Consider the following 23,698-nt stretch of genomic DNA (forward strand, 5'->3'; position numbering starts at 1 on the left):
TCGGAGCTGCTAACCACAAAACACATCTCCCCGGAGCAGCCATATTATCTCTGCTCAGCAACCCTGTACAAATAGGAGAATAGTCCTCCGGATCACCCGCGTCGGCACTTCTGCCTGCAGGAGTTTATTTATTTCAGTGTGTGTGTGTGCATGAATGTGATGTCTACCTGATTTCCCCTGCCCTGCTGTGGCAGAACTACACTTCAGTATGCTGAACGTATCATCGGCTGTCTGACAGCCTCCACCTGCGGCTCTGCTCTCGTTTCCCTCCCCTGATAACGCGCTGCCCAGAAACACCACAGTCTCGTCTGGTTTATTCAGCACAGAGCTCTCTGGAGGGCCTGACGGGAACATCAGCAGGATGTCCAGCAGTGGTGGATAGTTTCCTCCACCTTTCTCCTTCACACTTTTTTACTTTTTTTAGTTTCTCTCTCTTTTTTGTTTACTTTCATTTGGTTTTGTGTTCTTTTTCATTTTCACCAGGCTTTCTTTTCTTGCTGTTTATTCGCTGTAAAGTTCTGTTTCTCTTGTTCTTTGTTCTTATTTTCCTTGTTTTCCCTTTTCTTCATTTTCTCTCATTTGCTTTTCCCCTCTTCACTGATTCTCTGCCTTCTTTCCTTTTCTTGACTTTGTGTATTCCTTTCTTTCCCTTCTTTCTCCTTTGTCTGTCCTTGTTCTTCATTTTTCTTCATGTTTCTCTTGCTGTTGTTCACCATTTTCTTCTATTTCTTTACCAAATTCTCTCTTTTTCCCCTTTTATCACCAGATTTTCTCTTTTTCCATAATATCTTCGATTTCCTGTCTTCGTCTGGCACTTTTTGCTCTTTCTTTCCCATCTTTTGTCTGCACTTTCTCCTGCCTGACCTTCCTCTCTCTTTTTACTCCTTTTGATTCTTTTCTACCAATTCCTTCTTTATTTCTTACTCGTTGACTTTCTTTCCATTATCTTTTCTTACATTTCAAATGAAGTGTTCTCACACTCACGTGCTGAGGCATTTATCTGAAAGTGTGCCCCATGGTAAGCTCTCTGTGTGTGTTTGTGATCTTTTAAAGGTCACAGCAGTGTAAAAACCAGCGGTGCAGTCGCTCCCTCTGACCTCCCATCATGACAAACATGAATGTCACTCCTTTGTTTGTCTTCGTCTTCTCTGCTCTTTTCTCTCCATCATAACACATCGCTGTCCCTTGGGATGATGGGATATTGTTGTACGTGTATGTGTGGGTGCCTTGCACTGAAAACAACCGGAGCATGGTTATTTTATTCTGTGTGGGGATAAACAGCAGTTGTATTGTTCTCTGTGGGTTTTGCTTTGTCACAGAGAGGAGAAACAGACAGCCCGCTGCGAGGATTTGAATGTTAGTAAAAAAAACCAAAAACCTCACACTCAAGGGCAGATAATGTGGCTGTGTCGGCTGATAATGTGACACATGGATGTGAATATTAATGAAATGTGCTGAAGATAATAGTTAAAATGTTTTTGACATCTGTGCCATCACTGCATTTGACATTCATGGCCTAATGGTGCATTACACCTCAACAGGAAGCTTTGCTTTCAGTGAGGAGACAGACGCTGGTGGATAATGCTGCCCGACCTCACCAGGAAGACAATACTCGCTGATTTTTGAAGGGCATTAAAGCGCCTCTGACTAATAAATGCTATTTCTTGCAGCAGTGTGAGTAAGTGCATGAAAATGTCCTTTTCAGAAAAGCACTGGCACATGATAAGGAACAAAATGGAGAGAAATTTGACTTTAACATTACTGAAAGGTCTATTTTGACTTAAATTAGAATATGACTCGTAAACTAATTAAGTAGTTTTCGTATCTAAGCCAACTGCCAACCAGAGAAAATGAGTATTCTCCAGGTGGTTGGTGAGTGGCTGCTGGATGTTCTCTCTTGGTAACATGATGGTACTTCACCCATAGACAGTAAAGATGGATGTGACCACCATGATGTCACCCACTGGTTCCTGAATTCCCAAAATGAGTGTTTCTGCCATCTCCATCTTGGATGGTTTGAGAGCCACCCAGTGGTCAGTTAGCAGGTTTTTGAAGACAAGTCATGGTAATCTGTTAGGGACCAAAGCAATCGCATGAAGGTTTTTAGTGCAACACCCTCTTTGTGACGGATTTTACCCAGCAACAACCAGCAGCTACTCTCCAACTGACCGAGGACTACATATTTCTCCCTTGATACCAGAGCGCTGACGTCCTGTCTCTAGACCTGTGCCTGATAGTCCTAACCTAATAGTCAGTGACACCATCGAGTAAACACAAAAGCTATCAGACCTGAACGCTCAATGCAGAAATGCTTAAAACCTGTATTCTTTCAAATCACCAGCAGGAGGAGACACTCGAGGTTACCTCCAAACACAGAGTTTATCAGTCACTACCTCAGTAAGGTTGCTAGGGTTACAAAAATGTCATAGTAGTCATACAAGTAGAGTTATGAGTTATGACACCCTCTGATTCTGGATTCTGCATTTTGAAGCCTCAGTGGAATCCTTTCGGTTGCCTCCAGGTTCGTTTTCTGCAGCTAGAAGTGGCCATCATTTGATGAGAGGATGGAGCGGTGAATTATCAGCTAATGCTAGCTGATTCACAAACCGTACAGGTGCAATGCATAGCTGATTAACTAATTAGACTAAAAAAAATACAGGGCTTCACTCATCATATGTGATGCATAATTCAGTTAAAATGTTCTAAAAAGCTCAAAAACCACAAGCACAGTGAAGAGGTCAAGTTCAGGGACAAGGTTTAGCATAATGCAAATGGATGAATTATGGATCCAGAGTGAACATTAACCCCAACGTCATTTTTTACTATTAAAAAGAATTAGCTGAAGAATGATCTCCAAGACTGACGCAGAGAACCTTAGTAAAAAAAATGAACTGCTGTCTCTTTCCTGATTTGCATTTAATTTGTTTATAAGTATTCAGCACACAGCCTCACTGAGTTCATTTGTCAAGATGTTCACTTGAGAAGATTATTCGGTGTGATACGTTGTGAAATCCTGACATTTCTCAAGCCCTCGCAGCTTGGAGAGCAGCACAGAAGAAAGGCACGATGGGCCTTTGGAGCGTGCAGTTCATGTGCAGCTGAGCTCCGAGTGCAGTGAAGCATGGAAACACAACAAGGCTTCACGTAGATGACTGTTATGTATGCACACACAGGCACCACTAAAAGTGAAGCGAGACGTCTGGTAAATTGAACCGCGGCACGCGGGAACGTCGGAAACATGCTGGAACATTAGATGGTTCACCTGAGCGACCCCGGTGAGCATGTGAGCAGAGCATGAACATGTCCTGCTGTTAGTGGTTCTTATGTGGATGAATCATCACAGTTGGTGAGACTTAATGGAGCAGAGAAAATAAAAACCATCATAACAGTCTGTGGAGCTGTGGCTTTCACATATTCCTCTATGCCTACTTACTCCTCTGGTCCGCCATCTACTTCTTTAATCTCTGACTTCCTCCTTCCTCCTCACTATTCTCTCCCAGGAGCCTTCCTACACTTCCCCAAAACTCCCCAGTTTCTCTCACTCGCTCACAGATTTTTCTCCCTTCTCTGTCTCTCTCTTGTCATCGCCATCTCTTCTTGTGCGTGGATGAGAAGTCACTGGAGCAGAATGAATCTCCTCTTCTTGCTCTCGGCTGCTGCACGCGCTCAGATATGACATCACATCTCAGATGCCACATGGGGGCTATTACATAACACGCACACATACTTCAAATTTACAAAGTGTTATTTTATATTAACGTGAAATATAAAAATACAGTTTAGCTCAAAGTTACAGCGGTGCATTCCTGCAGGTATTAAACAGCGTATAATTTGGTATATGCTTTTATTTTATATTTTTAGAAAAGATCCTACGTCTTATTCATATTAACAATATTTAATAAAACCAGTGTCATACATAGTAAAGACACCCAATAAATTATGACCTTGAACTCTGAACCTCCACTCAGCTCAGTTAGGTTTTTATGGCATGTTGAAACCAGAAGTTGTTTTTTAAAATAATAAAAATGAAAAAAATAATCTACAATTACACATTCAACACCAAACAGCAGCAACAGTGAACATCATGGTGGAGAATATTTTTTCTTAGGATTTGGTGGAGACCAAACAAGAGTAACAAGGATTTTCTTAGTGGTCAGATGAAACTCAATGTATGCCAGATGTATAAACAGGCAATCACATGTGTAAACAACACATGTCAGCAGTGATGTGTGACTTTTTTTAAGCAGTTTAAAAAGCATTATTGACATTTATCATTTATTCATGCTTCAGCTTGCATAACCATGTAACTGTCCACTCTGAGACAGTAAAATAAAAAAACAATGAAGCACAAAGGAGCCACTGTATGGTACTACAGACCACGGGTTGTTGGAAATACAGCACAAGGAAGCACCACCTGATGACATTACAGTGAACTACTCCATCACAGGGTAGCCTGTCACAATTGTATCTCCTTTAGAGGATTATATTAAATGTTTATATGGGACGTACATTACAAACTTCCTTCAATGTCATCTTCCCTTTACAGCTGCTATTTCATTATAAATGCCATTTGCCCGTTAGGAGTCAAATTGGACGATACTTTAAAGCAGTAATAATAATTTAAACCCAGCAGCAGAGCAGGGGAAGATACAGTTTGTGCTGCAGGATGTGTTTTTATTTCAATAAGGAAAAAAATACTTTTGCACTATAACATCATGTTCTTTTTACTATATTTTTCCATTTTTTGTCACTTATTATGGCGCTAACTGTTTAATGTTTTCCTTTTACAACATGAAGCAAAATCCTCCATATAGATAGAAAGAAACTCTTTAGCCTTGACTACATGTGATAGTTACAGTACTGATGTCACTTCAGTTTAGGTTAATAACGTTTGATTTGTTTCTTTAATTTTGAGTTTTACAAGTTTAGATTGTGCTGCATCCGTTGCCTTTGTGCGTTATTTCCTTGTGCTAGCCTGGCCAGTCACCGTGAACAGGGGAATCTTGAGTTTTCATCATGCTGTAATAACAAACAACTCAAAGTCAAAGGTCGTTCTGGGGTTTTTAGAAAGACACACATCTTAGCTTAATTCGTTGTTTGTTTGTTTGTTCTGACACGTCAATCATTATTAACTAAAAAAAAATAGAAAAAAAGAGGTCAGTAGAACAGCCAAACACAAGTCCTTCACAAGTGCTTGCTTATTTTCCCTCAAAACATTTTCATTCAGCTTCATTGCACTTCTTGTTTTTTAAACCTGGTTTACCTCCAGTAGGCGTATGCTCCACAGTTTAAGAGTCACTGGGTTAACTGGTCATCCTAAACCGCCTCTCTGTGTGTTCGCCCTGTGATGGACTGGCAACATGTACCCTGACACTCTCCAAATGACAGCTGGGATAGGCTCCAACACCCTCACAAATCTAAAGCTGAATAAGCTATTAGGAAAATGGATGGACGGGTTCCAAATGCTAATAAGGTTATGTAATAAGATGCTGAGGAGTTTCGTAAGTTGTAAAGCTTTCTGATTTCTTAAATAGATTTCCTTCATTTTAATCATTCAAACAAACAAGCAAGCACACAAAAAGTGAAATCAAATGGCTAAAAACACAAAGTGGAGATGAGGAAATTCCAGGAAAATTACAATTCTTAGAAAAGGAAAGAACAATTGTTTGAATCCCAGAGTTAAATATGACACTCATTACTGCAGACATTAAAAAGCTGACTTCGGCAAATTCCGATTCATCAGGAGTGTTTAAATGTGGTGGCATTTTTCTCCTTCTCTCTTGGACATCTGCATAAAAGCACCTTTTACTTAATCAAGTGTCTTCACTTTGAAAGAGCACAGAGGCTGTGGAGCGTCTCTTCACAGACTGCAGCATCTTTTCAAGTATTAATGAGAGATGCAGGCCGAGTTTGTGATATGCGTCTGCCATGATTATGCGTGATCACAGGCAGCGGACACGCTCTAAAGTGCCCCCCCGTTGTGCGCAGGTTTCCAAGCATGGTTGCCATGGAGATGCTTTTAGTATACCAGGCTGCCTCATTTTAGTGTGTTGCCGCTTGTGAAGTGCGTTGATGGCTGGGAACATTATGTCTTTAAAGTGCTTTTACAAAGAGATGGGACCAGAATTAGAACTTCCTGTTTGGAACTAGAATAAGAACAGGTATGGTATTTTATGAGAGCAGAGGAAGCTTTATATAACTCAGTTACATGAAACATGGACCAGCTGAACTTGTATGATAAGGCTTTAGGTAAGTCCGCTATCTCTGTCTGTCCTTGTGAGTGCATGTGTGAATAGACACACGTATGGCACCGACCCAAACCACTGAATGCAGGTGTTCCAATCACTTCCATGTCCACATGTATATAAAATCAAGTGCCCATGTATGCAGACTGCTTCTACAAACGTTTGTAAAAGAATAGTTCGCTCACCTCACTACTAAATATTCCTCAGTCAACTGTTATTGAGATTATAGCAAAGTGGAAGTGGACGGTGCATAGTGAGCATACATCACCAACTTTCTGCAGAGGCAATCGCTACAGATTTCCAAACTTCATGTAGCCTTCAGATTAGCTCAAAAACCTTGCATAGAGAGGTTCATTGAACAGGTTTCCATGGCAATCAGCTGCATCCAAGTGGAGGGGGGATTACGGTGTGGAGTTGTTTTCAGGAGTTGGGCTGGTCTTCTTAGTTCCACTGAAAGAAAATCTTAATGCTAGCTTTTGGACAATTTCATGCTCCCAACTTTGTGGGAACAGTTTGAAGCCAACTCTTCTTTTCCCAATATGACTGCACCACTACACAGAGCAAGGTCCATAAAGACGAGCCATGAATGAGCCAGTTTGGTGTTGGCTGTAACACCTTTGGGATGAATTAGAGCAGAGCATTACCTTCTCGTCCAACATCAGTGTCTGACTTTACAAATATGCTTCTGGAAGAATGGTCAAAAATTCCCATAAACAATCCTAACCCTCATGGAAAGCAGAGGAGATGAAGCTATTATAGCCACAAAGAGTTGGCTAACATCACATTAAACCCTGTGGATTAACAATGGGGTGTTGTTCAAGTTCATATCCATGTGAAGAGCATGGGGCAGTGAATGATATACCGTATGTACAGGTCTCTCATCAGGACGAGTTCTGTCACATGTCGGGCAGTGGTTACTTCATTCCTTTTACTTCAGACATCATTACAGCACGGTGCAAAGAATAACTGACGAGTTACTGAGGGGCAGATCAGAATAAAAAGTTCCCAATTATCACATCACCAAGGAGAAGTGCATGAATAACACAGAATCAAGTACAGCAGATAATGATGAGTTACTTGGAGATGGAGCAAAACTATGAATAAATAATTAAGTGAGGGGTAGTTCATAAATATCTGAGACAGAATTGACTTTCTTCATGTAACTTGTTCCTGATCTAAACCACCACTGAGGGCTGAGCAGCACAAACCACATCCTTAATAAACAATGGCTCTGGTCACTTTGGATCCCTTTAATTGTGCCTCTGTGGTCTTTTTAAATTGCTTTTGTTCATTTTGGGTTTGTTTTTGAATATTTTTGTCTCTCTGTGGTTTGTTGGAACTTCATTGCAGTCATTTTGTGGTATTAAAGGTTTGAGTATAAACTTCATGGTACTTCAACCATATTTCACACACATTGTAAGCTTTTTACTCACTCACTTTATAGTGATCAATTTAAATTCTGCAGGTGCCTCAAAACAACTTGATCATTCAACGTGTTCTCATCCCAGGGTGTAACAACCTTTCATGTCAGATAAGACATATCTTTATCAGTCCTTATTATGGCATGACATGTGTTTCTTTTTCATTCACTGTGTCATCATTTCTTACTATTAATCTCTGCTTCTGTCCTTATTTTGTACTAACTTGCTTCCTTCACCCACAACCCGTCATGTCAGATGGCTGCCCCTTACTGAGCCAGTTTCTGCAGGAGGTGTTGTCCTGTTAAAAGGGAGGTTTTCCTTCCCACTGTTGCCAGGTGCTTCTTCATAGGGAAGCACCTGGCAACAGTGGCAACAGTTGTTGTAACTTGGCACCCAATGAATTGAATTGAACTGTTTACTCATTAGTTAGGTTTGGGCTCTGACGTCTACTTGCCATAGGTCAGGGGTGGGCAATTCCAGGCCCTGAGGGCCGGTATCCCTGCAGGTTTTAGATCTCACCTTGGGTCAACACACCTGAATCACATGATTAGTTCGTTACCAGGCCTCTGGAGAACATCAGGACATGTTGAGGAGATAATTTAGCCATTTAAATCAGCTGTGTTGGTTCAAGGACACATGTAAAACCTGCAGGGACACCGGCCCTCGGTGCCCACCCCTGCCGTAGGTCGAGGTGCTGAAAAATACTTGGTTGCCTTTAGAAAAGACTTTGATTCTGAGTAAAATGAACAAATAAATCAGGCCTCACAACATTAACCTTGTGTGTCAGGAACCCGTCTCATTGTTGCTATAACCCAGTGTGTCTGGGCAGTGACAACAGTGCCTCTGACACCCTGATGTTATTTAATGAGCCGTGAATGGGAAGAAATGAGCTGGGTCATTACTTTTTTATAGCTGCATTTGATATTATCACATTCAAAAGTACAAAATTTCACTATGATTTCATTATGAAATACAGAAATGAATAGATTTATTATAGTTACCTATTGATTTATTGAAATAGCCTCCCATTCATTTCATAGTAACTCAACATAATAGACTCAGACTTCAGTTTTTGCTGAGGAATGACTCATCTGTAGCTGATGCAGGCACTTTCCAATTCACGGCTCGCTCGGTCCTCAGTTATTACTTACATTTCTCTGAACTGTTTCTTTTTCCTCTCCTCTACCTGCCATGTTCTTCTCTTTATTCCTTTGCATTGTTTTCAGCTTATCTTACCACTGAGGTAAAGTGAAAGAGGAAAATGAAATCAAAGGTGTGCCGGTGTATCTCAGAGACTGCTGGCTCCAGACTCGGCCATGCGTGGCTGCGATCAGGGAATACTGATCCACACTGAAGTCGCTGATGTTCTAAATATTGGATGAGCTCATCTGTGACTGAGAAGAGGAAGGGGCAACGGCCAAAACACCATGAATTGGAGCAAATGCTGTCACATAAAATGCGAACGCTAACACATCCACCCACACAGCAACTACACAGATGCTCTTTTTCTTTTAGAGTCTCTATTCACGTTGAAAATAATACTCTATATGTGTGCAGACAAGCTTACTGCCACGGCTCAGATGCTTTATGAATGTGTAATGAATGTATATGTAAATTAGCATCCTTCACTCCTCATTGTCACTCCTTATCATAACATGAACAGCCAAACTTCTCCAAGTGAGACGCCTTCACGTGTGGCGGCTGTCGGCTCACGTGCAAACTAGTCAGGGGCAAATGTGAGCGAGAGAGCAAACAGATACAGATTTATAGAGGGAGAAAAAAGAGAAAGAGACTTTTTATTCTTTCTCAGATGCTGATTTGTAAAAAGGGCTCTGAAAACGCTGAATTAACCTGTGATGAATGGCAGTGCTGAGGCAGGAAGATGTGTTTCCATGGAGATGGTTTGATGGAGTATCTGCAGTCTAACAGCTACTGATGCAGATGGCGGTTTAAAATGCTGTGTGGGTGGTCAGTGGCGCTGACCTCACAGGTCAACTGCCATGCAGACCTACCGTGTGTCAAAGTGGACCCTTCAGGAACAACAAAATGACATAAATAAGTCCTCCATGTTCTAGAGCAGGTCTCACACGTGGAGTGAAGCAGAGTTTTTTGCTGCTCAGTGGTTTAACTTCATCAAAAGTCCTTTGAGAAGGAAGTCTTATCACTCAGAAGCAATCTTTGAAATGCCTTCAGACAGTTATCTGGTCATTTTAAGACTAAAAGAATGGCGGAGAGCGTTAACATTACTTTCTATGGTCTCACAGGGATTACTTTGTTTTGTAGGAAGTTACAGTCTCTCTAATTCCCTTAATGACAAGCCAGCGGGACTGGGGAAAATAACAGTTTATGACATCTGAAGGTTAAATTGAATCCTGAGAAGTAAAAGGCTAACTATAAATGAGATAAACCTGCTTTTGATTTTCCAAAGAATAAGCTCCTCTGATCAGCATGATGCTGAAAAACAGCTCTGGTAGGATAAATCCTGACAACTGCCTCCTCTGGGGGATTTCCAAGGTCCATGAGTGGAGTATCAGCTTCCATGTCTAAAGATATGCAGTTACTGTGTTTGGTTAACTGGTGATAAACTGGCCATAGGTTTGGATTTAAGTGTGAACAGTTGTCTGTCTCTTCATGTTAGCCCTGTGGCAGCTTGGCCACCTGTCCCGGGTGTACCTCGCCCTATGGGATAGGCTCCAGCCCACCCATGACTCTGAATTGGATAAGTGAAAGAGAATGGATGGATACTATCACCTTATTTAGATTATAAGACACAATGTAGAAGTGTCTGAAGCTCATGTTAGCCACAGACTTTGTTACAGGACTCTAATTTATGCAAGGCAACTTATTTCTGGGTTATAACACTCATCCTGTGGCACTCAGTGCTCGCAGGGACACAAAAACTGCACATATATAACACAAATTATATAAATCTAATCAAAACTGTTTCAATACTTTTGAACTTTGCCCCAAAATTAAGTTGTAGTTGTTGTTGTTGTGTAAGTGGTATCTCTACTACACATGTGTGCAGTTTCATTAGTGGCTTATGTCAGTGTGCTAATTCACTTTATGAATAAATGAATAGCCCCATCTCTCTCCTCATAGCCATCTTTGCTATGAGCAGAGAGACAGGCCTGCCATCATACAGCAGAAATGGTCATGAAGCTCTGGCTAAAAAGCTTTTTAACGTATTTCAAAATTCTCCCACAGACTTGTTTTTAAATTCATTAATCACCTGTTCTTGTAAAGTAACATCTTTATCTATTTTTGATAGGGGCGCATTTACATTTTTTTGCTGCATACTATATTTTCTGAAGATTATGAAGACTAGCTGTTGTGTGAAGCACCACTTGCTGTTTCAGTCAAAGGCAGGAGCACAGACTTCTAGTGGTCACAGGAGCCAAGAAGGAGGTGAAGGTGGATGAACCAATGGACAAAACATTGAACATGAGGTCAGGAAGCTTCTGTTTGTTCCTGACTCAGATAGTCTTCAGTTCAACTGAAAAAGCTTCTCGGATGAGAGGTGAAACGTCTTCAAGCAACTTAAAGAAGTCCAGACGCTTTTCTTTCCAAGCTCCTTAGACTACGATGACCTGGATGACTGAGAACCTTCACAGATATCCACTAAAGAGCTTTTTTTTGTAAGTTTCATTGATAACCTACAATATGTTTTCATTGAGAAGGAGACTGGAAAAGAACGGTCCTTGGGTCAGAGTTGTACCCAGACCACTGCATTTGGACTTCTCAACCACTGAGCTAAACCAGCAACCATTGCAGGTTTATCTCTCTGGATGTGTTGGATGGTTACCCACACTTGTAAATATGATGACAAAGGTGTGGTATCCTTTTCAAACCAATTCAGCTGGGGCCAAAATGTGATCTGCTTGAGTACTTTTATGCTTTGATAACTGTTTAGGACAAATGAATGATGACCTGTAACTTAGATTTGTATTATTTTAACTGATGCTGATTCCTCGTGATAAGAAAAACGCTAGTGCAAAAAACACAAGCCCCCTTAAAGAAAAAAAGTCCCTCTAGGCAATGAAAAAGCTGACTCATGCACAACAAGGAGAATAAATCATATGTGATTTCTGGTATGGACATATCCTATATCAGTTTTTTGCTTACCAAATTCCCTGAAGAGCATCATGCAGCTGTAAAGATAAGATGAAGGATGCTATGGAGTTGGTAAAATGGATGATTCACTCATTTGTGGTTTCTGCTCTCACTGCATGTGAGCCTGATACTGCAGAGAGTGCTTTACAGATGTTTCCTTCTCTAGTCTGTCTGGTAGCACACACCGGATGGCCTGCTGTGACAAAGGGCAGGCTGGTATGCAGATTGGAAGGGAGACTTAAATGTTTTTAAGGTTACATGTTTGCAAAGATAATCAGAAACAGCATCTCTCAAGAAGACTTTAGATAATTTTAAGTGGACCATTTCATTAAATTTTAAAGTTTACAGTCATTATTTCTGTGGTCTTACATAAGGCGTCTATCTTTGTCTTACAAAGAGAGCTCTACGTTGGTTTTTGCTTTAATTTTTCACCTATCTGGTTCCTTTCTTTATTTTTACTCTGATTGTTTTTCTGTCTCGTTTGATGAAGAGCTGCGGAGCTCGAAATGGAACAACAAGGGACAGAAAGACAAAGGAGTTGTGTCGTTTTCCTGTTGACTGCTTCTGTTTCAACACCTGGCCACATCTGAAGCGTGGAGCACAAACGAGTGTGTTACCTGCACACAGTGTGTGCATCCTAAATAGCTGTGGCATAGTACAAGCCTGGTGTCACAAAATTATAACTGATAAGGTTCATTAATAGAAGTCTTAATTACAACAGAAAGCGTGTGGGCTGTTTCAGTGGTGCCTTGAAAAGAACTGATGAGGAGCCTGGTGCTCAGGTCAGCTAATGATCCTCTGATCTGTGCAGCAATAAAGGCTTCGTGAACAAGTGGTCACTGACATCGTTTTCTTTTTCTCCATGGCAGCCATGTTAGAAGGAAACAGACAACAGAGCAACCTTCACTCTGAAACCGACAAACCAGCAACTTTGTAGTTTGAAAATGTCAACATGAAACCATAAAAGGACTCGAACTATTTTCCTTTCTGGTTTTTTCCTTTTCTTCTCTTGAGTTCCTCCATTTGGTTTATAACTATTTTGACTGTAAATTGATCCGTTTGTTTGACTGTTTTACTTACTACACAAACAAAGCAAGAGATCTTAAAGCAGTTGTTTAGTAACGCTGTGTGTTTTGAGTGTACTGGTTGTATCCTCATTTGCTTGGTTTTCACTTTCACTCGCTGGTTCAGTTTAAGTACTAAGAGGTGCTTGGTTAGATTTACGCCATAAAATGAACTGTTATGTTTAGGAAAAGTTTGTGGTCAAATTGGGCTGTTATGAAATAGTAACCATGGCAATCTAAGTGCTAACCATGTGGCTCAGTAGGTAGAGCGGGTGGTCTGGTTGCTTCAGTCTGCCAAAGTATCCAGTGTGTTCACTGGAGTAGAATAATAGATCGAACGCACTTTGACACAGAAACAAGTGTTTGCATGAACATGTGAGTAAAAAATAATGTTTTGTAGAAAATGCCCTGAGAGCTGAAAAGCACTTTATAAGAACTGGTTTACAAATAAAATACATGATCATCAGTATAAAAGCAAGTAATTAAGATAAATAAGGAGGAAAAAGCTATTTTTGCTGTCTAATAGTAATAATAATAATTGTCATTGTGATTCAGAAGGAATTCCACTGCAGTGAATGAGAGAAACTGTCATAATTTTAAGAATGTAAATTGTGAAATAACTTTTAGATGATAAAATACATTTCTGTGGTTAACAGCAGTTTAAGATGTTTTCAAATTTTATTCTACAAAAAAAAAAAAATTGAATTATATCTATATATATATAAACCTAAATGGGAATTTTTAGACTGTTGTCCCAGAAAATGTGTTTGCTAAATGATCGCACAGACCTTGGCAGGGACATCTAGTGTCATCTAAGCGTAGTGTTGAGTTGCGGTAGTCTAGTTCCTTTGTAATCGAGCATTTTTTTTTTTGTAAGAAAATCGATGCTTACAAAGATTAATAATCAGTTTGTCAACATTATCGTATCAACATTTTCTGCCTTAACCACACGTCTAAAATCCAGTTTTTCTAAATTCCAGTTTGACCTACAGAAATGCCGTACCTGCAGCGCTCTGCACTGACATATCATAGTTGTCATGACTCTTTGAATTATCTGCATTTCAATGTAAGACATTTACTAAAACCTTGCCAGGCACCTATAGTGATCAAAACCACAGTAACACATTAGGTGTCCTGACCGACACAGAGCTTCACATCTGTATCGCAGTCTGACCAGTTCTTTCACTGACATGCTGATTTCATCTTTCTGTCTCATGTTTATTCCTCTGCTGACACCCTCTCCATCTCTCTCTGCATCAGGACGTACTTGGAGTCTGAAAACCAGTCACCCCATTTCTCAGCCAGCTAAGCTTGGCCAATGACGAATCCTTCTAAATAACTAGCTTAGCAGCCTGCTGTGATACTGCGTGGACTGTGAGGGCTTCCATTAAACAATTCATAGAGAGGAGGAGATTGATAGATTTAGAGATGTGGGCACAGACAGACATTAAGAAGAAAGGATCGAGGAAGATAAAGGAAACTACAGACCACTGCGGCAGACAAGACTGGGATTAAAAGCAATCAGCATTGTCGTGTATTGATTGAATCTGCAAAAAGTCTCCAATCAGTCAGTGCAGGGCTCCATTCATGTGCTGACTGTGTAGTGTAGTGATCAGCCTCTCTCTTGTGCAAACAGACTAAACAGGGCAAAGACGATAACTGGATGTTTCACTTTATAGCAAGTCAATTTGCCATTAATGCCACGACTGAGAGGCTAAAAAGAGACCAGGAAATGGAATTATTCCTGCAGTACACTCATGATTGCACAGACAGACAAAGTCATAAAAGAAATAATAGACAGCATGGTTTCATCCGGAGGACAAATTGCTTTTTTAGGCTCATTTTTTTAATCCTGATGTGCGAGGGCTCAATCGTAACTACAGCTGCACTCCAGAGATGGCTGCCTGTTAGACCACATTGTTGCTCCTTTTCAGAATAAAAGTACTGGGAAAATTTGGAGGTGCGATTATAGCCACAGCGTAGAGGTTGGAGCGATGTATCACGTAAACAACATGCTTGTAATTTTACATTTAAATACAAGATTTATCATCTATATGCATTCTTAACAGGAATGTGTATTTTGACCATAGCAGTTCTTTAGAATAATATTTTGAGCAGTTGGTCCCATTTGGTTTCACTCTTGCTCTACTAGCACATTGATGGGAGGCCCAAATGTGCATGCAGCCACATTCCTGCCAACACTTTCACACTATTCTGCTAATCGACAGTTGGTGAGGAAAAAATGCCAAGAAATGCAGCAATGCACCAGCAACAGTCAGCGAGATGGACTCGAGCGAGCAAACATGGCGGTGCGCGGTGATTTGATTTTTTTTTAAGAAATTACATTTTCAGAATATTTTTGGAAAAGGGAAATGCGTTTCCCATTTTTAGGAACACACAAATTTCCTTTTGTTAATAGCACGGGTGTTGCTAGACAAAAAGATGTACTGAGGCAATAGTGGGCATTTTTTTTAGTTTTGCTGTGTATAAAATGTGCTATATAAAATTTTCAGCGTGAGAAGCCTGGTGCATGTTCATGTGTATGAAGCAGTCCAGCTTTCTCTCTAACCTGCGTTGCAGTTTACTTCAAATATTAATGACCTTAGTCAGCTATTTAAGCTGAAACATATTTAATCTAAAACTTTTTAAAAAACTATTCTGAGAAGTGTACAAATGCCTCTTGATTCACTTTTTCAGTATTTAACTGTATTATTTATTTTTCACTCATGGACATGCTGGCAAGATGTGCTCTGCAGCTTGTATTTTGGGTTAGGCGCATTGCTTTAATATTGTGCATCTGAATAAAAAAATTTTCGTTTCCATTTATTATCAGTCTAAATCCAATGCCAAATACAGGTGCTACAGATCAATACCAGGGCACGTGCCCCATTAAGAGGGGAGAGCTGAGCGAGAGACACGAAAAAGGTTCATTGAGTTTGAAAATTCACTTTTGAGCTCTGTGGCTAAACTGAACTTTCCCAAATAGGTCATCTCTGAAATACTGAAATACCCCAGAAGACTTGCTAATTATGTCTCGCTGGGAGATGTTTTCAAGATCAATAATGGATTTGCACTTTCAGTTTTTAGGCCAGAAAAATGAAAAACAAAACTTCCTTCTGTTCTTCAACTCAGGGCCTCGTTTGTTTTCATATCAGGAGCTGTCCATAGTGCTAAAACATCCCACATGCTGTATGATGGGAAGGCAACATAGCTTTTATTTCAGCTGCCTCTGAGGCAAAAACACCCATCAGGCTTGCGGTGTATTTAGTCAACACCACCAGAATCTCTCTGATCAACTGTGAAATTCAGTGGACCTGATCAGGGCCTGCAGAGACATGGATCCAGGCACAGAGCTAGAGCAAAAGCACAGAAGAGATCTAAAGAGGCGATGGGTGTCACACTCCATCATCCATGCCATTAGTCAGACACAGAGCAGGGTAAGATGGAAGTCGCAGGATAATAAACCTTGCTCAAGGGCACCGCTGCATCTGAAATAGGAGCAGAAATGAACCTAAAACTCTCCAGCTGTGTGGAAATATCTACAGAAAGGATCAATGAGAGGATCAGGAGGTGAAACACTCCTGTTGTGATTAAAATTAAAGCTCCAGTGATCCATTATCATCATCATTAGGGCTTATGCACTGTTTTACCGTTGAGTCTGTTATATAAACGAGCGAGCAGGTGGATGTGTGTGCAACCTGTCGTCCAACATCAAAATAAAGGAGAAGCTGATCACTGTAATCAGCCATAATCAGCCTGTTTTCTGTGAGCAAGGTTAGTGGCTAGCTCATGCCAACTGCTACTAAAGCTCTTTGGATTGCCTTAGTGATCAGTGGGAGCATCTTCTGTAACTGTGAATACGTAGCCCTGTACTTTTAGTGGACTGAAAATGTAAAAATGCGAAAAATTAAAGAGGTACATTACAGCGTGTATTGCTCTATATGCTCACTGGGATAGTACAAACTGGGCTAACCACTAGTCTGTCACAGAGCCAACACATAGACCTAGCCATGCTTATAAAAACTGAAGGTTAGGCAGCTACAAAACACACTGAATACGTAATAATATTAATCAAAGTCACCGTGGTTTTTGAAAACACTGATATTTGACAGGAGGTCATTTTAAAGAAGTACTCCTGTGTGGAAAAAGAGCTTCTGCGTGGACCGTGACACTTTTTTAATTAAGTGTGGTTTCAGCTCAGTAGTAGGTGGCCCCACCTCCCACACACCCATGAACTAAGATTAATCCCACTTCATTTACAGAGCAGCAATCACACTGCTGGCCAACACAGAGCCTCATGCTGGACCATCTCTGTATGGCAGCAGAGGCAGGAAGCTGAAGTGGACCCTGGTGAGTCTATTATGCTGCTGTGTTACGGGTGACCCTGGCCACCATGCAGAAAGACAAGAGAATTTCCCCACAAGGATCAATGAAGAATTACACTTCATTATTATTTCATTGAGTTTGCCTTTGAATCGCCACAAGACGTTAAAATCATCACAGCTCTTTTTACACACAGCTGGTATGACACACGCCCAAATCCAAAGGGATGAATGTTTAACTTTCTGTTCTGCTCTAATTTGTTATGTGAGAAAACTAAGGCACATAAAACATCACAGACTTTTGGCTCCTGATGTTCCTGCAATCACTGAATTATCGAAGCCGCTGCTTTGAACAACTTCTCCAAATATTTCATCCTAATATCTCAAATTTTTTGCCATAAAGAGATCATAAAACTTCATTTTAACATTCTGATAAAATCAAACACATCTCAAGCTTATTATTATCAGGCAAACACCATCAACAACCAATAGGAGTACTCTCTTTGTTCTCTCACCCAGTGTCGTGTCCACTTTGTGCAGTGTTGTTTCTCACACAAACAAGCACAGCAGTGGTCAAAAGCCACAGAGCAAGTCCAACATGCCAAGATACCTCCACCAGAAGTCGGTTATCAGGGCGATAAGTCAACCCACTGTTCTCACATAAAAGAGGCAGAGGAGTGAAAATATTTGAGAAATTAAAAGCAACTCTGTGGCGGTTAAACAATAAAACGTGCCATACTTCAGCAGAGCAGGTGTGTGTGTGTGTGTGTGTGTGTGTGTGTGTGTGTGTGTGTGTGCGCGCTATGAATCCTTGTGCACTTTAAGTGGTTTTGGTGGTCAGTAAGGCTGGAGAAGTGCTGCATAAATGCCAGAAAAGAAAGATGGCTGTGTAAGCTAACAGACTTATCTGTATTACTACCCGATCCTTAAGGCAAGAGAGGATCTGCCTATAATTAAATTAAGGTTTTACTTAAATTAAGCTTTTCCTTTTGTCACGGTCCTTGGGTCTTGGATCCGGGGTTTTGAGTTTTGGTGGATTACACATCTGTTGTTGTGAAGGGATTATGAGCAGGCTTTAGTCTTCTGTTGTTGTTTGATGTTTTTGTTATTTTATGCGTTTTGTTCCTTCCTTTGGTTTTGGTGAAGATAGATTTGGTAGTTCCTTTTTCTGTTCCTCCATCTCTGTGTTACTTATATTTCCTGTTTTATTTTGGTAGTCTCTTTTTCTTTTGTGCATTGTGTTGAGTGTAACCTCCCCTTTCCTGTTATTCCTGATTTGTTCCTGCTGTATTTCGCAGCTGACTCTTGTCTGTTGTTGTGTCCTCTCTCATGGTGTGTGTGTTTTCGGAATCCATGTTTTCTTACTATTCAGTTCCCCACTCTTGCCCTTTACTCCTGTATGCTTTTTATCATTTCAAGTAACAGCATTAAAGATGCCTTTTCAATTTCTTCCTGCATCCCGAGTCTTGCATTTGGGTCCACATTCTGCCTGCTACACGCACAGCTTAGAATCATGTTTTAGGATTATGGAATCATATTAAGGCTTGTAAAATAATGCAATGAGGTTACAATTGTTTGCAGAAAGCAGGAAAGCTCCTAGAAATCTTTTTTTCATGACTGATTCTCATGAGAAAAACACTGAGACATCAGACAATCTCATTTTCCATTTAACTGACCGGTCTCTTATCTTGAACCTGCTCTGGGACCGGTTAGGTCTGCAGCATTTGTTACCATGGTGAATGCGGCCTGTTAAGAAATGAAGCACCTTCCTAATTCTAAAAAAAACAAAAAAACAAAAAACAGGTTATATCTGAAATTCCCTCACTAAACCTGAGATCCTGCAGATCTGTAGCACAGGCCTCTTGAGAAAGACGTGAAATAATCCCTATAAGATTCTGGTTGTAGTGTTTGAGACACTGATCCACAGTCTTTGCAAAATCTTATAGTCTATAACTAAAAACTCTGGCTTACGCAGCGCTGTCTTTAGATGTGAGAGACTGCCAGATCTTAACCTTTTGTGCTCTTTTTTCAAAGTCTTCTAAGGTACAGAGGCTTAACTGTGCAGCACATATAGCCGTTATAATGTAATGTCCACAATATGTTGGACATATTTCGGATGTACAGTGTTTAGTAGGTGCCTTGGTAAAAATTCAAGAATTCAGGGTTCAGACAGTGGCAAACAGCCTGGCTAGACATGCTGGTCGATTCACTGATGGCATCTTTATGTTGCATCGAGCCATTAACGTATCAGTGCTGAGAGCACGTTTGTGCCTTTCGTCTAATGCAACCCAAGGATTTTTAAAACAAGCAGAGTTTGACAGGAATTCACCTTAAATCACAACAGCTGGATCCTAATTTGAACCAAGGTGGAGACACGCGTAGGAGGCTGTTTGTTTCCGTCTAGAAAAATAGTTTGTGTGCAATCAGAAGCGATTATTCTTCAGACAAACACACACACGCACGCACAAACACAAAGAAGCTCTCTCTGAGTGCAAAAGCTATTAGTAATCAGAGGCATGTTTGCTGCAGCCTCACTTAAGACACTCCGGGTCTTTCAGTACAGAAATGATTTTTTTAACAAGCTCCTCTGCAGAAACCGAAAACACAACTGGAAAAAAAGCAGCTTCTGCTTGCAAAGACTCACAATTTAAGAGTGCCACAGTCCTTTCATCTCTTCACATCAGTGTGAGTATTGGAGAGCTGTTCCTAACAGGAGGTTTTAAGGTGCAGATCAGAGGAGAAAGCTTTTAGAGGCTTTTCAATTGCTGTAAATGGCATGAATCTAATTTATAATCATAGCTTTGTACCTTGCACTTCTGTAGGTTGCCACCAGCTTGAGCTTCCCCTTCCATCAAAGCTTCAACATCAGCTGCTCAATCACATTTAATCCCTGAGTTTTGGATGCAACCTAGTTTTTTCCTCGGTGTGAAGATCAAAGATCAACACACACGCTCCTCGACCAACTCCTGTCATACATCTTCAAGTCAACAACCCCTCTCAACTGGGTTTTACCTGCTCCTCTGGCTCCCTGCCTGCGTCCTCCAGCAGCTCGACCTGGTAGTTTAGTGATAGCCTGTAGAGATGAAGATCTGCTGGGGGTTTTAAACACGCCGTGTCCTGCTTCCCCTTCTGTTTTGTGTCCATGTAATTAGAGCGTGCTGCTGTATGCGTAGCCAAGAGCCCACTGAGAAATATGAAATGGATAACCTGGGGCCCGGGAAATGAGCCAGCGCTGCCAGCAAAAATCACCCACACCATCATCATCAAGCCCTGCCTTTACTGGGCTGTGATGTCATCCCTATATCCGCCCTCTTACACAACGGTCATCAGAGGGAGAGTCTTCTCTCTTTCACTTTGTCCTTCTATAATCATATTTGCTTTGACATTTCTATTTCTCAGCTACATCAGGCAGCTTCTGCAGTTCCCACCCTCCACTAGCTAACCCTCCCATCCTCATTCCTAAACAATGAGGACCAATAAATTTGTTTTATTTGGTTAGGAGCCGACAATTTAGGGTTTTGGTTTTAAAACTGTTGAGACTCTATTAATCGTACATGCTGAGTTACTCTTGATTTTTCCCTTATTTAAAAAAACGCTACGTTTTTAACTGCATTTGAATCATTATGCAAAGAAGAGGAAAAGCAAAAAGGAACACAACAGCTAATCTATCAAGACATTAAAACACTGGATGAGCCCCCCTAAAACAGCAACTGTTAAAATGCTTCAAAACCCAGAATCTAAAACCAGTGGGCCAAGTCCATCTTTAATATACAGTCTGTACCTCTGAGGTAAAGACAGGTAGATTTACTATAAATTATTGAGAGTCAGCATTTCCCAAATCTACCTGATAAATTGGTCTATAGGTTGAAAAATCTCTAAATTTTCCTTTGACATTACTTTAGAGAAGGGATGTCAAACTCATTTTAATCCGCGTAGCACATAAATACAGCTCAAACGGATACAGGGTACACTAGAGCAGTAACACAATTTGCAGGTATTTACATTTAAGGCCAATCAAATTCACTTACAGCCAAGATTTTCTTTTTAAAAGAAGCTGACAGCACAGGTCCAAGTCAAATACGATATATTGTGTATACACTACAATACACATGATAAATAGTCTGGGATAAGTGCAGTTTTAAAGGTATGTTTTTAATTGTGAAGAACTTAGAAATGTAGAGATTCTGCAGCTAAACAAAAAATATTTTTTTTTACGTCTCTATGATTCAAACCACCTGCCTACGTCTGCTGTAGAAATATTTCTAATTTTCCATTGTTTTCACTCCTTTTTAACAGTAGCATCCCAACAAAAAGGAGTAGCGGTTTCTTTTTATTGAAAATTTTGAGTAATTAATGTCATCACTTCTCTCTTTATACTTTGCAAAGGCAGTTACTTTGGGTTCTGGCTCCTGGGCCAGCTTTGTTTCTATATGTTGATCCCACATGAGAGAGCCTGACACACCTTGGTGAGCTCCAGCAGACATTTGTATACACACAACATAGCACTCTGAACTATAAAACCATATGGGGAAGATGCATTTGCCTCACAACTGACAACTCAAAATGTAAGCATTAAATTCAGCGCTTTTATAGGCCCAACACACAAACAGGTCATGACTCATATTCTTGAGCAAATGGGACTCTGACAATACAGAGTTGTTTTCTCATTTAGTGACCTGGTACAAACCGAGTGCTGCAGAGGCTAAATGTTGGAATGGGGAAAGAGGGATTTATGCAATTCAGATAATGTGTTTTGAAAAGGGCAGGAGGGCATTATGAAACCATTGTAGCCACTGCAAGGAAGGCGGCGGGGATGCACTTAAGCATATTTGGCGAATAGCAAAGGGAAGACAACAGACATGCGCATTAGGCATTTGGTTTTATGGCTCACAGAAGGCTTTATGTTCAAAAACGGTCCAAAAACTGAAAGTGCTGTTGTAGACTGTAGGAATAAATCAATGTATTATTCACAGGTGGACAGAAAAAATGGGAACGCTACAGATTGCTGCCTCCTGGTTGCCATAGAAACCACCTAAATGACAGGCTAGCAGCTGCTTACGCTGAATCATAAAAAAAAGAAAGCATTTTGGTTTCCGGTGATTTCTGATTATTTCATCGTTATGTGAGGTAATCTGCCTCCGTTCGTTGTCTCCCATAATCCTCTCCTTTGTCAGCATTAATTGGATAACTCCTGCTGGCCTACTCCTCCTCTCCCTGCTCCAATTAGGAGGAAGCCTCTGCTCCTCAGCTCCCACAATTGCTTTTCACCTTTCAACTTCTCCACCCCCTTTCACCTTTCCACCCAGAGCACCTCTGAACTGTTCAGCTGACCTGAGGTTTTGGATTGAGGCAAATATTAGAGCTGTGTGTCTAGAGGTTTTAAAAATATGCATCGTTTACACGCTGGAGCCACAATTTCTCATTAGTTCGCTTTTTCCCCTCCCAGTGCAAGGACACACAATCTCATGGAGATATCACATTGTTTCTATAGAATATAATGATGTGCATTTAGCAATGATTACATGTGCTCGCTTTGTCAGTGTTTTAAGGAGCATTCTTAAATAAAAGCACCGTGTTTGTGTCGGCTCACCTGAGCTGAAATGAGAGCTGAGAGCAAAGCCGGGGCTGAAAAACCCTGAAGACATCATCATCATCAGGAGAGCCAGCATCTTCACAGCCGGTGTGGCAATAACCGAAAGAGAAAGCAACTGCAGGGCTCGGAGGAAAGCAAATTAAGCGACACTATTTCTCGAGCATGGCTTCATTTCTCCCTTCCGAAGCGGACCCATGCCATTTCGCAACGCGCCCCTCCATTCCTCCTCTTACCGGTGTGATTTAAGACAGATGCGGACAGAGACGCAGTCCTCCTTCAATATAAAGTCACCACAATCTGAGGTCTTTTAAAATAATAATAATAATAATTCTCCTGACCTCCAAAATCTAGTTTTTCATCCACCTCTGCAAAAGTCCTGTTAACTTGATCTTGATTTGTGGATTGTGGCTCTCCTTTCCTTTTCTTCTTTCTTTTTTGGCTGCTCACTTTGCCGACACCTGGATGCCGTTCACATCACCTGAGAGCTCCCAGCGAACATCTCACACGATGACACCTCTGCAAAATAAATAAAAACGGGACAAACGTTCAGTTTTCTGTCAGAGCTGCCGGAGCTATCCGAGGTGCTGACAGCGAGAGCGCCATCTTGCTCGGTAATGCACCCAAAGAGAATTTATGGAGCGTTTTTGCGCCCTGTCTGCAAAAAGGGGGGGTGGGCTAGGGAGACTGTGGATAGGCTACTGTGCTGCTTGAGCATGTTCAGCTGACTGACATATACAGTACTGAAGTGAACAGAAAGATCAGCAGCGAGAAACGTTTTTTTTCTGCTAAAAAGACAATTTGCCATCACTGACGTAAAGGCCGCACCTTCATTTCTATTTTTTCTTCTATGCTGTTACTATATTTGTTTTATGCTTGTGGGAACAGGGCCCGCAGCAGTGTCTTTCCCTGGATGAGTAAAATGATAGCCATTTAGAAAATC

The 23,698-nt window shown here is 40.9% G+C and overlaps 1 protein-coding gene across 3 annotated transcripts in view; it reads right to left on the bottom strand.

Annotated features, from left to right (window-relative positions):
• aatkb (apoptosis-associated tyrosine kinase b) overlaps positions 1–23,376 on the bottom strand; it is a 68,924-nt gene extending 45,548 nt beyond the window's left edge. The window contains exon 1 of one of the 3 annotated variants that reach the window (XM_025909747.1): positions 23,097–23,376. Coding sequence is in view for 1 of the 3 variants with exons in the window: in XM_005453650.3 (XP_005453707.1) it covers positions 22,756–22,834 (79 nt within the window). In the remaining 2 variants the exon portion in view is untranslated. Of the gene's footprint in view, positions 1–20,177; positions 20,293–22,755 lie in introns of those variants that run through there. The other 2 variants (XM_005453650.3, XM_025909748.1) reach the window with 2 other exon arrangements.
• Positions 23,377–23,698: the final 322 nt, after the last annotated feature.

This window comes from Oreochromis niloticus, linkage group LG8, assembly GCF_001858045.2.
Source record: "Oreochromis niloticus isolate F11D_XX linkage group LG8, O_niloticus_UMD_NMBU, whole genome shotgun sequence".
NCBI lineage: Eukaryota > Metazoa > Chordata > Actinopteri > Cichliformes > Cichlidae > Oreochromis > Oreochromis niloticus.